Source organism: Perognathus longimembris, chromosome 12 (genome assembly GCF_023159225.1).
Source record: "Perognathus longimembris pacificus isolate PPM17 chromosome 12, ASM2315922v1, whole genome shotgun sequence".
Classification (NCBI taxonomy): Eukaryota; Metazoa; Chordata; class Mammalia; order Rodentia; family Heteromyidae; genus Perognathus; species Perognathus longimembris.
The window spans coordinates 16,995,313-17,008,123 of NC_063172.1; the positions used below are offsets into that span (position 1 = coordinate 16,995,313).

The 12,811-nt window shown below is 39.1% G+C and overlaps 1 protein-coding gene across 1 annotated transcript in view; it reads left to right on the forward strand.

Annotated features, from left to right (window-relative positions):
- Ext1 (exostosin glycosyltransferase 1) overlaps positions 1 to 12,811 on the forward strand; it is a 277,579-nt gene that overhangs the window by 232,403 nt on the left and 32,365 nt on the right. The window contains exons 2-4 of the mRNA XM_048359165.1: positions 2,987 to 3,080; positions 4,614 to 4,721; positions 9,776 to 9,895. Of these exons, the coding sequence (XP_048215122.1) occupies positions 2,987 to 3,080; positions 4,614 to 4,721; positions 9,776 to 9,895 (322 nt within the window). The remainder of the gene's footprint in view (positions 1 to 2,986; positions 3,081 to 4,613; positions 4,722 to 9,775; positions 9,896 to 12,811) is intronic.

The following is a 12,811-nucleotide window of genomic DNA, read 5'->3' on the forward strand; positions in this document are numbered from 1 at the left end:
TCTTATCAGCTGTCAGTTCCATCTTAATCTTAACAGATAGAGAAGACCTCTGCACAACATCTTTAGGAATGAGACCATGTCTGAGGATTTTTTTTTAAAAAAAAAGAACAACAAAATTATTGCTATTATAAAGGTTATGCACAGAGGGATTACAGTTGCAGAAAGTCAGGTAAAGAGTACATTTGTTTTTGGACAATGTCACCCCCTTGCTCGCTGTCTTTCAGTTTTTCCTCCCATCCCCACCTGAGGTATTTCTTAGTAATTAAATAGCTAACACGTTTAAATATTGAAAAGAGCATCTCAACATGTTGAGTGTCCCAGTACTAAACACAAAGCCTAGCTGACAGCATGACTGTTACATGTAGATGCCATCATTGTACCCGTAATTCATAGGTTCAATGACCATAGAATCCAAGGGTGGGTGGATGGGTTACTGGCACTTAGAAATCTAAATGGGAACCCTTTAGATACATGTCTTATATACATACCTGCATAAATATGATGGTTTTGGAAACCTTTTAAGCAGTGAACTAATCTCAAATGGTATTTGTCTTTCTTACCTAAAAATGATAACATAATGACTAATGGAAGGTCAAAATTGGCTCATTGGTCATCTAGCCCAATTATTTTTATTATTTTTTGCAGATGAGAAAACTGAGGCTCAGGAAGTACCTGAATTTTGTTCATAGTTGCACAGCTAAGCAGCTTCCTATCTTGTTCTGGGGTGCTTTCGCTGACTTCACTATGAGAATGACTATAAGTTTCAGTTATGTCACTTTGCTTCGTCAGCAATAAATTCTACTGTATGTGCTCCCATTTAAAAGCCAGCACCTTAGCATAAGTGTCATCGGAACAGCTCCTGTAACTTTTCTGCCCTTCTTCCTCCAACCATTCTGCAACTTGCAACTTTGAAACTTGTTACAATCCAGAACACTAATAGGATTTCACATTTTTAGCAGCCTAATGATGAGGATATAGAGCCTTCTGTACCATCCCTCAGGGGTTTCTATTCTGAGCATTTATTAAACCTTACTGTAGTCTCAAGTATATTCAACCTCTCTATGTTAAAAAAACAACAGCGAAAACTTTACACATAAATTTGTGGATGTATGGATGTGTGTTTCTCTCTTTTCTATTATTAGAGACTCAGACATTGTCAACATTTGAAATCGTAGATACTTGTCAATTTTTCTGTTTGGTGAGAAAAGTCATTACCATCATAATTTAATATTTTCTTTTATTTAGCTAAATTGTACCCTTCTGGAAAAAAATCTTTTCTACTTTGAAGTCTATTTTGCAGTTTAATTAATGCAGCAAGTTTTTTTTTATAAATTTTACTCTCAATGGATATAATCTTAATCTATTCACAGTGACCTTTTCTTGTGCAAATTAGTTGTACATGCTTGTTTAAGCAAATGGTCCTTTGCCTGATGTCTCTTCTTAATGACGGGGTTTATAATTGAAAATTGGCTTACTCCCATCTGCCTGGTTTGTATGAGAATATAAAAATAGATGTGGACTTTAAAAATATAAACGTATATATCAATATCCAAAAAGAGAGAGAAGGAAGAACCTAGTGCCTTCCGGCTATGATTAAATTAGACTATTAGAGTCAGAAAATGCTGGTGACATATGCTACTGTCAAAGTCACACCTGTCCGCTCAGCATTGGAAGCTCTGTAAAAAAATGAGAGTGATTTTTATCTTGGCTGTTAGAATCAGAGCCTTCCTAGGACATGCGCCATCTCTCGTTGCCCAAGTTTTCTTCAACTCTTAATGAAGTTAAAACTTCATGGATGGATATGTTTGTGGCAATCACTTTTAAAGTGACAGTCTTAAAAAAAAAGTAAATGCTTTTTTGTTGTTTTTAAGCTTCACTGGCATAAAGAGACAGATGAGACTTAGGTTCCATTACCTATTTTTTTGAAGTGCAAAAACACTGTGATAGCATGCAGTGGCATTTGAGTAAACGAAGTGATTATCCCTCTGTATTATAGTTTCCCTTTCTCCTTATTATCTTTTTTTTTCCTCTCTCTCTTTCTCTCTTGCCATGCTTCTTTCCCTTTTCCTCAGGCTAACCCCCCTTCAATCTTGCCATCTTGTTTTCTTCTAAGTCATGTCGGCCATTCTCATACAGCTGTATTTGTGTGGGGATAGCTGAGTGTTTTTGATGAAATGTTCTTCCGCACAAAGGAGAAAACAGATATTTTGTGCTTGTGATGGAGATTTTCCCCAGTAGTTTTGGATGGTTTGGGTGGTAGAGAACAGGAACAGTTTAGTTTTACTTAAATGGATGGTACCAGAGAAGAAAGAGAAGCTGATGAAATTTAGGCCGCTGGGGTCACCTAATTCATCAAGACACATACAAAAAAAAACCCTCTGATTTTGGAAGCAGAATCTAGGCAAGGACAGTTGTTACCAGGACCATCAGACTTGTCTTTTGTTTGTTTGCTTTTTGTTTGCAAAATTGTTTTTTCTTTAAAGTTATCGTGAGGTAGTTGTACAAAGAGGTTTCAATTCAACTATGTCAGTTTGTAAGTGCACCGCACCTTAATGAACCTTTCATCATTCTCCCCATATCTCCCAAGCCCATCCATCCCCTCAATTTACTTTGTTCCATTTTCATATGTATACGTTGAATATTATCAGTGCAATTACCCACTCTTTTTCTCTTCATTTGTGTGTCCTCCTTCTCTTGACCTCACTACTCCTCTCCAATGCCAACACAGACTTGTCTTTTAATATGGGGTTTATGAAACAAACTCTAAATGATTTGTCCTACCTGACTATTCACATGTATGTTCTTCATGCAATCACCCTCATGCACACCAAAAAACCAAACCAAAACAAAAAGCAGGTAAAGTGAGAGCCAGTCATCCCCAGGGCTCTCAGGGGTTGCTCTGGGTAAGTCTGTCCCTGTATCCTGATCACCGTCTCCCCTTTCCTACCAGATGTTTGTTTACTGATCGCCCCTCCTCTCTTTCTAGGTATGATTATCGGGAAATGCTGCACAATGCCACTTTCTGTCTGGTTCCTCGTGGTCGCAGGCTTGGGTCCTTCAGATTCCTGGAGGCTTTGCAGGTAAGAGGCCCCCCTAAACTTCCCACATTAGAGCTAGGGACTGAAGTCACACTCCATAGGTTTGACCTTATCACTTCTCCAGAGATAAATCAATGCTAGATAAGGTTTCCCTTGAGAATTTGAGGGTTTTTTTTTTTACCCACCAGAAAATTGGAAACACTTTTGCGAAGGAGGAGGCTAGAGGATTGATCCACTGCCTTTGCACATAGTAAGATTACTTGTGTCGTGAGGAAGGAACATTCACTGGGGACATGATTGTGACTAGAAGGCTGATCTGATTGCATAGCTGGCCTGCTGGGCTCCTCACACCCTGCTCTTTCCTTATAAGCTGATTTCAAGATCAGTGAAAATAGAATATTGCTGGTAGTCCCCAAAAGTAACATTATAGGTCTCATTCTTATCTTGGTCTTCTGCCATGTTTTCCTCTAAATTCTAGAATACTTCCCCCTAGGGTGACATTATTCCAAGATTCCATCATTCTGAAATCCTGTCCCACCTCTGGAAGCTTGTGTGGGAGTCTACCTGCTTCTCAGTGTCACTGCAGAACAGCCTTCTCCTGCTGAGATGGTTGCTCACATTGCCAGGAATTAGCATCCAGGCTTCTCCCATTGCATGGAAGAAAGCAAGCTCTGCAGCTCCCCTCCTGCCTCCCTGCTCTCTTTTCTTTCCTCCTTCCTGTTCCACACCTCATCCAAGTCCACACATTTTTGACGGTGTTTCATCATTTCCTGCCTTTGCAAGCCTGCCTGCAGATCTGCCTGCCATATCCTCCCACAGAAGAGTTTCCTTCTCCTAAAAGTCTTTTCCAGAACACTCGGTGTGTTCTGTGAAGCATGCCATCACTTGGGTTCTTGCAGTTTTGGAGGGTGTTGCATGGAGCAAATTGTTCTCTCATGTTGCTGATGAGTTACTTGGAACCATCGTGTTGTCATTAGCATTAGTATTTATGTGTATTGTCTGTTCGATGCCTGTGCAGATGGTAAATTGGTATGCATCAGTCCACACAGAAGGGAGTGAGGTTCTGGGTTAGAAATGTTCAGAGCAAGGGAAAGAGGCACATCCTGTAATAGTGGAGTCCACAAAGTGTTGCATGGGAGGTCTGGGCCCCATTCTGCTCTTTCTCTCTCATGACATTGTGGTCTGCTTTGCCGGTGGACTTGTGGCACTTTATCTTAACAAAACCATTTATATTCAGGGCTGGATTTTTATCTTTGGATCTTGCTGATGAAAGCTTTTGTTGTATCAATAAAACTTCTGCAACCAGGCCAGTTGTTTCCATGGAAGGAAAGTCAGCCAAACTATGTACTAAAAGAGAAATGGGCGTGAACATTCTAAAGCCAGACTTGTACATCTTAAAAGATCATCTAGCTACATGCAATCTCCTGTGTCTTGATAATTCCTAAGTTGACTTGCTTTCTGGCCTGAGCAGTCTGGGACCCATGTAGCCTGTAATTGAATTTGTACTGACTTTTACTCCTGATTGGTCTTGTTTCTGCTGTCTCCTCACACTTATGAGGTCTCTTCTTTGCCCAGGCTGCCTGCGTCCCTGTGATGCTCAGCAATGGATGGGAGTTGCCATTCTCTGAAGTGATTAATTGGAACCAAGCTGCCGTCATTGGCGATGAGAGATTGTTATTACAGGTAAGGAAGGGACAGCGGCCTTCCAGGGAATAGCAGATTATTACTGCCCCCATCCAAACTTTCAAAGAAGATGAATCCAAAAGGTCAGCGCCATAAAAGAAATTATATGGGGAGAAAATCGCCTGTGTCATGGTGAACAGGAAGTCATTAAATATAATATCGTTCACTTTCCAACACAAAATCTACCCAGGCCCACAGCATATCTTCTGAATAGGCAAAGCTGCAGGTAAAGAACATGTGCTTGGTGAAGCACCAGTAGCTCACGCTTGTAATCCTAACTCATCAGGATTCTGAGATCTGAGAATCGAGGTTTAACCAGCAAAAAGCTGGAAACGGAGCTGTGGCTTGTGTAAAAGAGCTCCAGCCTTGAGCAAATAAAGGTAAGGGGCAGTGTCTAGACCCTGAATTCAAGCCCTAGAATCAAAACAAAGACAAACAAATCCAGAAGAACATGAACTCTGATGGTAAGAAGACATAGATTTCCATCCCCCTCAACACCAGAGTTTTTATAAATGGTACACTTGGCCACTTTAGATTCCTTCCTGTTTTTAGATTCACTTCAGATTAGTTTTCAGAAAGCAACTTCTTTAGGGTTGGTTCTTCTGCTTAGTGTTATCATTTCTTGACCGATCTTGAAATTGTTCTCTTTAGGAAGGGGAAAAAAAAAAAAGATCCCTAATAAAAGATTAAACTGCTCAAGTCAGAGGTAGATACAATATGCACAGAGGCATCCAAGGACAAGAAAAGTCAGTGAGGATTTCTAGAGCTTCTGGTGCAATAATGTGTGAGGTTCACCAGAAATTGCCACATTCTTTTCTCCAAAAATGATAGGATAATTAAATTTCCTTCTTAGGACAGCAGTGTACACTTTTATCTTGAAACCACCACAAATATATATAGATTCTCTCTTAATATCCTTGCATTTTAAAAAATTATTATTATTATTATTTATTTTTATTTATTTATTTATTTTTGGCCAGTCCTGGGCCTTGGACTCAGGGCCTGAGCACCATCCCTGGCTTCTTCCTGCTCAAGGCTAGCACTCTGCCACCTGAGCCACAGCGCCCCTTCTGGCCGTTTTGCATATATGTGGTGCTAGGGAATCGAACCGAGAGCTTCATGTGTAGGAGGCAAGCGCTCTTGCCACTAGGCCATATTCCCAGCCCCTAAAAAATTATTTTTGATATCCAGGAAAATGAGTTTCAGATTCTGTTATTCAGTCTGTACTGTGCCACTCTGCTAGTGGGGTGGTGAAGGAGTGCAGTCTTCTCCAGAGAAATATCTGTAACCGAGAAGACAGTGGACTAAGCTGTCCCAACTGGCCACAGCTCCTGAATCATTGCTTTTGTCTTAGCTACTAGTCTGTGGTCTTGGGAGGGACTGGGCCTCAGAAACAAACCCCAGAAGGAAAATCTGATCCAGAAATGGTAAAAATCTTCCTTAGGTGTAACAGAACATGCTTTTGTAGGTGTTCCCTGAGAAAGAGTTTTGTGAACAGGGACATATTATATATTATGGCCATGACTTCTTTAGTAATTTATTGCAGACAAACTGAGAAAAGGCTCTTCTAACACAGAGAGAAATGTATGCCTGCACTGTGTACTTGTAAAGGCCAAGTGGTATATATGGTTCTTTTCCTTTATTTTATTTTATTGTTTTTGTAGGTCCTGGAGCTTGAACTCTGGGCCTGGGCACTGTCATCGAGCTTCTTTTGTGCAAGGTGAACGCTTTACCACTTGAGCCATAGCACCAGTTCTAGCTTTTTTGAGTAGTTTATTGGAGACAAAAGTATGATGGACTTTTCCTGCCTGGTCTGGCTTTGAACCACAATCCTCAGATCTCAGCTTCCTTAGTAGCTAGGATTATAGGTGTGAGCCTATAGGTGGTGGCAGGCTCCAGTTTTTAAATAGTACATGTTCATTGAAGGAAATTTGGGAAGTAAAGGAAATTAGAAATACCTGCCATAATTCCCTCCATTAATGTACACATGGAATTTGTTTCGGACATGGCAAACATTCCAGAAAACTTAAATGATAAATGTCTAGTGTTTACCATTTATCAAAGCCAATGGGTATTTCACTCATTACAGCAACTTTGTAGCTCAACTCTGAAGATTCTCTCCATGCTAAACTTACTGATATTTTTCCTTCCAGTCTGCAGGCTGTCTTTGCACAGCTGCCTCCATATTGAGCAGCGACAGTATGGCCATTAACAATGGTTTTAAAGAGTTGGCACCAAGCCCGAATGTGTGCTCTGGGAAATGTTTTTGTTATGTTACAATTTTTCATTTCCTGTTTTAGAACAGCTTGCATGTTTTTATTTGCATATATTCTTGTCATCCTGTCACCCAAGAGAGAGCATACCCTGGTTTTCCTATATCTCTTTTGGTAGATCCTATTAGTTTTGTTACCATACATGACCTTTTATTAAGACTTCATTGAGTTCTTCAACTTTCAAAACAACCTAGCTAAATTGGAATTAATTTATCACTTTCCCTTACCTGTCTCTTTGGACAGGCAGATTAATAACCAATAGCCAAACACCATTAAAACTTGGAGCTGTGTCTCTTCAATCCATTGAAATTGTCTTCCAGAGTACCTTTCAGAATGCTGTCAGACTCTTGTATAGTATGCACAGCCTCCAGTAGAACACAGCACATGGAGATAGTAAGATCAAGATGTAAGATGGGATAATAGTGGTGGCTGAATTGGTGAGATTCATTTTTCTTCTCCTAATGCCACAACAGACTCAGATCTCCAGAGACCATAGCAATGATAACTTGAGGCATTTTTCCTAATGGATTGCTTTCTCATGACCAGGAGAAAACAGTGATGCCAGCCTATCTGACTCTTACAAAATGCCATTGACATTTAAAAGAGGACATAATTATGAAAATTGAGGGGATACATTTTTTCCTAATTTTCCCTTGGCAGTCTAGGTAATTTTCTCAGTGAGTAAATAAAAATAAATTTCTTTTGAGTTATCAAGGATCCATTATATAAATGGTTACTTTACCTTCTTCAAGGACATTTCATTTGCACTTGACCTTGAACTCTTAATTTCAGGCTAATGTCTTCCTGGAAGGTTTTTTTTTTTTTCTTTAACCTGCTGCCTCATTTTTTCTTTTTCTTTTCTTTTTTTTTTTTTTTTCCTTTTTGAAGGAGGCAGATTATAAAGCCAGGCCCACAGTTATGGCACAGATTTAGTAAGTGGTTTTAGACATTACCTAAGCAAGTAATGATTTTCTTCTGTTCTTATTGTAAAACAGTTTCATTTTTCCTCCTACAAGGAGTCTTGAATCAAACAATATGTGACCATCTCCTTCCTCTCTAGTGGAAATTTAGGTATATAGTCTTAGTCAAATGTCAAAGGTAGCTTTCCTATTAGTGCACCTAATAGCATTTCTCCTTCAGCCTCTACTCCTGTGTCTGTATGATTAGTCATGCATTAGAGAGGCAAGCATGCAGAAAGAGGTGAGCACAAAAGGGCAGTTGCTAATCACAAAGAATCTCTTCCAAGAACATAGACTCCATTATCCAAACAGATCTCAAACTGTGAAACGCAGGAGCAAGCTTTAAAACTTTACCAGAAACCCAGGAAGTACTTTTCCCACCTCAGACCCAAGCAAGTTGACATGCAGACATTAAGCAACTAGCCTAAGCTTTGGACAGAATCAGTTGGTCCAATGTTGAATACTATTATTCCCCTAAGATCAATAATGGTAATATAGTAAGTCTTAGCAATTAAGTTTCCTATGGTTTAGGCATCACATGTTGTGAAATACTTATATAATCATCATTACAACCTGTTGATGGTAATTCATACAATTTTGGAGTCTGAGAAAGAAACTCATCCAAGGACAATGGTAGAGTCAAGAATCCCATCTTGGTCTGTGTGACTACAGTGCCCCTGTGTTGAACCACTAAGCCACACTGCTCTGAAAACTGATTGTCCAGAACATGTTCTTCATACACACTGGAATTTAATTCATCCACAAGGAAGAACAAAGTTATGCCTTGGTGGGAAAGTAGATGGAATTAGAGATCATTAAGTTAAGCAAAATAAGCCAGACGCAGAGAGAAAATACTGCATGTTCTTTCTTACATGAAAAAGAAATTTTAAAAGGGACATGAAAGTAGAATGGAGACTATTAGGAAGAGGAAGGGAGCCAGTGGGAGGGGAAATAAGAGGGGACTCTGAACTGGTGAATATGATCAATGTATATTATTTGCATATATGAAAATGTCATGATAGAGACCATTACAATGTCCAAAAGGAAAAAAAGTTAAACAAATACAAAGTAATGGTATCCTGATGGTGCTTTTTAAAGATAACTACTACTATGAAGAAAGTCTATTCTCCTAACCTTAAAATGTGTCACAGAATGTAAGAATATATAGGAATATATAAAGCAGAGTATGACTGAAAATATGCCATGTTTGAGAAGTCCAGTTAGACAGGGCTAATGGCTGGAGCCAGAGAGAGCAATCTAGACAATACAAATACTCAAAGAAGGAGGGATGTATACATAGAAACAACCCTAGCCTTGAGTTGGATAGGGAGGCTCATCAATCAATATTCACTGAATAAAAGTCCTTTCATGGACATTTATTGTTCTTGGGGTAGCAGATCTTAGAACTGCTTGGAGAATCAAGTCCTTTGGCCTTTCCCCAAAGGTAGTAGCTATTCGGCTGTAAAATTGGACTGTTTGTGTGCAGGGCTGAGGATTCTGAGGCTCTGAGAAGAAACAACAACAACTGTGACTTGAGAAACACCCTAAGCCATCAACATGGCTGCTATGAAGTTTTAGAACTGAAGGAAGCTAATGCATAAGTTTCACGCATTAAAAGCTTTGGGGCAGATTCACTGGTTGAGCTGTTTATACTGACATTTCTTAGGGGCATTTCTACTTAGTGCTTGGTGATTTTTAGTCTATCTATATGCTAGAAGCTGACTGTTATGAAAAACGAAAATGTAACCCAGTGGGTTGTTTTGACCAAACATAACCCTTTGTTCCACAGTTACAATTACTGTGTGTTCACCTTATGTTACAGATTCCTTCTACAATCAGGTCTATTCATCAGGATAAAATCCTAGCACTTAGACAGCAGACACAATTCTTGTGGGAGGCTTATTTTTCTTCAGTTGAGAAGATTGTATTAACTACACTAGAGGTAAGTGAGACTGCTTGGCTCATAATCATGAGTAATACAGTCCTTCATTTACTTCACTTGTCCTCTGTTTTGTTACTGGTGATGCGTGTCTAGTCAGTTAAGGTAAAACCAAATTTTCTGTTCTTGGGTATGTCAGCTAGCCCCTTTGCCATGCTCAGTCAGATTTCCTGATTCCTGCTAGACTCCCAAGAGAAAACTGACATAGGGAGATATTATGCCCCTGTACAGAGGTTGACTTTGTCTACATCATTTAAAGGAAATGTGGGTATTGACTCTCTTCCTGCCATTTACATTCAATGATATCCTTTGAAGACATATTTCTGCAGCTCATTCCACAAAAGATAATGACAAAGGAAAAAATCCTGTACCAATCAAAAATTATGAATAGATTATTAGATAAGCCAATAGCTTTAAGGCACAACAAAATTAATTTTCAGGACCTGTGCAGCCCAGCCAACAGCATCCTTGTTGCAAGGAGATGTATAAAGAAAGTTAGAATTGCACCTGTCTGGCACAGAAAGTGTTAAGTTGTGTACATTAACTTTTTTTTTTTTCGTTGGTCATGGGGCTTGAACTCTGGGCCTGGGCACTGTCCATGAGCTCTTCAGCTCAAAGTTAGTGCTTTGTCATGTTGAGCCACAGAGCCAGTTCGTTTTCTGGTGATTAGTTGGAAATAAGAGTCTCATACTTTTCAGACTAAGAACTGCAATCCTCAGCCTCCTGAGTAGCTAGGATTATAGGTGTGAGCCACCAGTGCCAATATTAAAAATATTGATCCTTTAACTCTCTGGTTACAAATATTTCCCCTTGGTTTATTGTATATATTTCTGTTTTATTTAAATTATCGTTTCATCTGTAGCTTCTTCATTTGCTACATTGAGAAAGATATTTTGACCTATAACTTTATTTACATAGGTATATACAAGACACAAAGAAACATTTTTCTTGCTTTTTTTAGTACGGATTTTATATATATATATATGTATATATATATATATACATATATATATATATATTAGCCATAAAAGGAAAGAGACTACCAACAACGTTAAACTTGCAGTCAGCACATTTTTCTAGTCCATTCATAGTTAACTTTTTACGTTGGGATACTGTTTAGTACAGTTTACATATATGTTTTTTCCTTTTTTGAATATTTTATCTTTTATCTTCTTTTATTTTGAAATAGATTGTTGTCTATCCCAATGCATTTGGTAAATTTTTTTACTCAATGATTTATATGCCTCTTCCATGTATCACTGGTTGAGCTTCTGGCCTTTTTTTTTTTTTTTTGGCCAGTCCTGGGCCTTGGACTCAGGGCCTGAGCACTGTCCCTGGCCTCTTGTTGCTCAAGGCTAGCACTCTGCTACTTGAGCCACAGCGCCCCCTCTGGCCGTTTTCCATATATGTGGTGCTGGGGAATCAAACTGAGAGCTTCATGTGTAGGAGGTAAGCATTCTTGCCACTAGGCCATACTCCCAGCCCACAAACAAACTTTTTTTTTTTTTTTGTCAGTCCTGGGGCTTGAACTCAGGGCCTGAACTGTCCCTGGCTTCTTTTTGCTCAAGGCTAGCACTCTACCACTTGAGCCACAGCGCCACTTCTGGCCTTTTCTATACAGTGGTGCCGAGGAATCGAACCCAGGGCTTCATGCGAGCACTTTACCACTAGGCCACATTCCCAGCCTTCAGGCCTTTTTAATTCAATCAGATTCATGTCCATTTCTAATGTATTGAGATCTTATTTTAATGTCTTTCACTTTAAAATACCATCCTATGATGAACCTCTGTAAATCTCTGCTATTGTTTATTGTCCATGGTCTATGTTGTTTCTAATTGTTGATTTTTTTTCATGGATAACTATACAGTGCAAGCAGGTGCTTATGTGTGTAATGACTTCCTGTATGTATCTTAGTCTACTTCCTGCTTAAGTTTTTGTTTTTTTGTTTTGCCAGCACTGATGCTTGATTGCAGGTCCTGTCATTTTTCCCTCTCAAGGCTAGCACTCTACCACTTGAGCTATTTCTCTACTCCTAGCTTTTTGCTGGTTAATTGGAGATAGGAGGCTCACTGACATTTCTTTCCCAGGCTGGCTTTGAACCATGATCTTTTTAGCCTCCTGAGTAGCTAGGACTATAATAGGTATGAGCCACTAGCAAATGACTCTCTGCCTCTTTCATTAAGACAGAAGTCCTAAAGTGAGATTACTGACCCAAAGGCTTTATAGGCATTCCTGGGGCCCATAATATGTTTTACCAACTCACTTTTCACAACGGTCATACCTAGATTCTCCCAGGCAGCCTGGGAAACACTCCCTATGTTAGTCTTAGGAAACCATAATTAAAACATATACATGCACAACTTTGCTAATTTGCCAGATAGAAGATAGTGTCTATTAAATATATGTATTAGTTTATTTGACTATGTAGATCCATTTTTTAGCCTGTTAAGCTAGAAATGTTCAATAGTTGGATGTGTTATATTCATCCAAAAGCTTTAGTCAAGCTATTTTCATCTCTGAGCCTGGAAAGCCTTCATCCCTTTGGATTTAAGCTATGCAATTCTTCAACAACACGGTGGGCTTTTGGGGTTTTTTTAAACACTGAAAACCATATACTTCATTCAAATTTATAGTAGCTGTCAAATCTTTTTATATTGTTCCAAGATTGGAGTGTAACAATTTGACCTCTCAATCAGATTGCAGGAGAGATGACACTTACTTTCCTATCTTAATTCAGAGCTCATATTACTCTACAATGCAACATAAGGAGAAAAGCACAGGAAATTCCAGCCTCATACACAAATAAGGCTAGTGAATCTGAAAGCATAATTTAACCATCAGGTATCAGAAATGCCCACTTGGCCTACGACTTAGTGTAAATCATCTGAAGGGCAGTAGGACTCCTGAAGTCTGAGAATA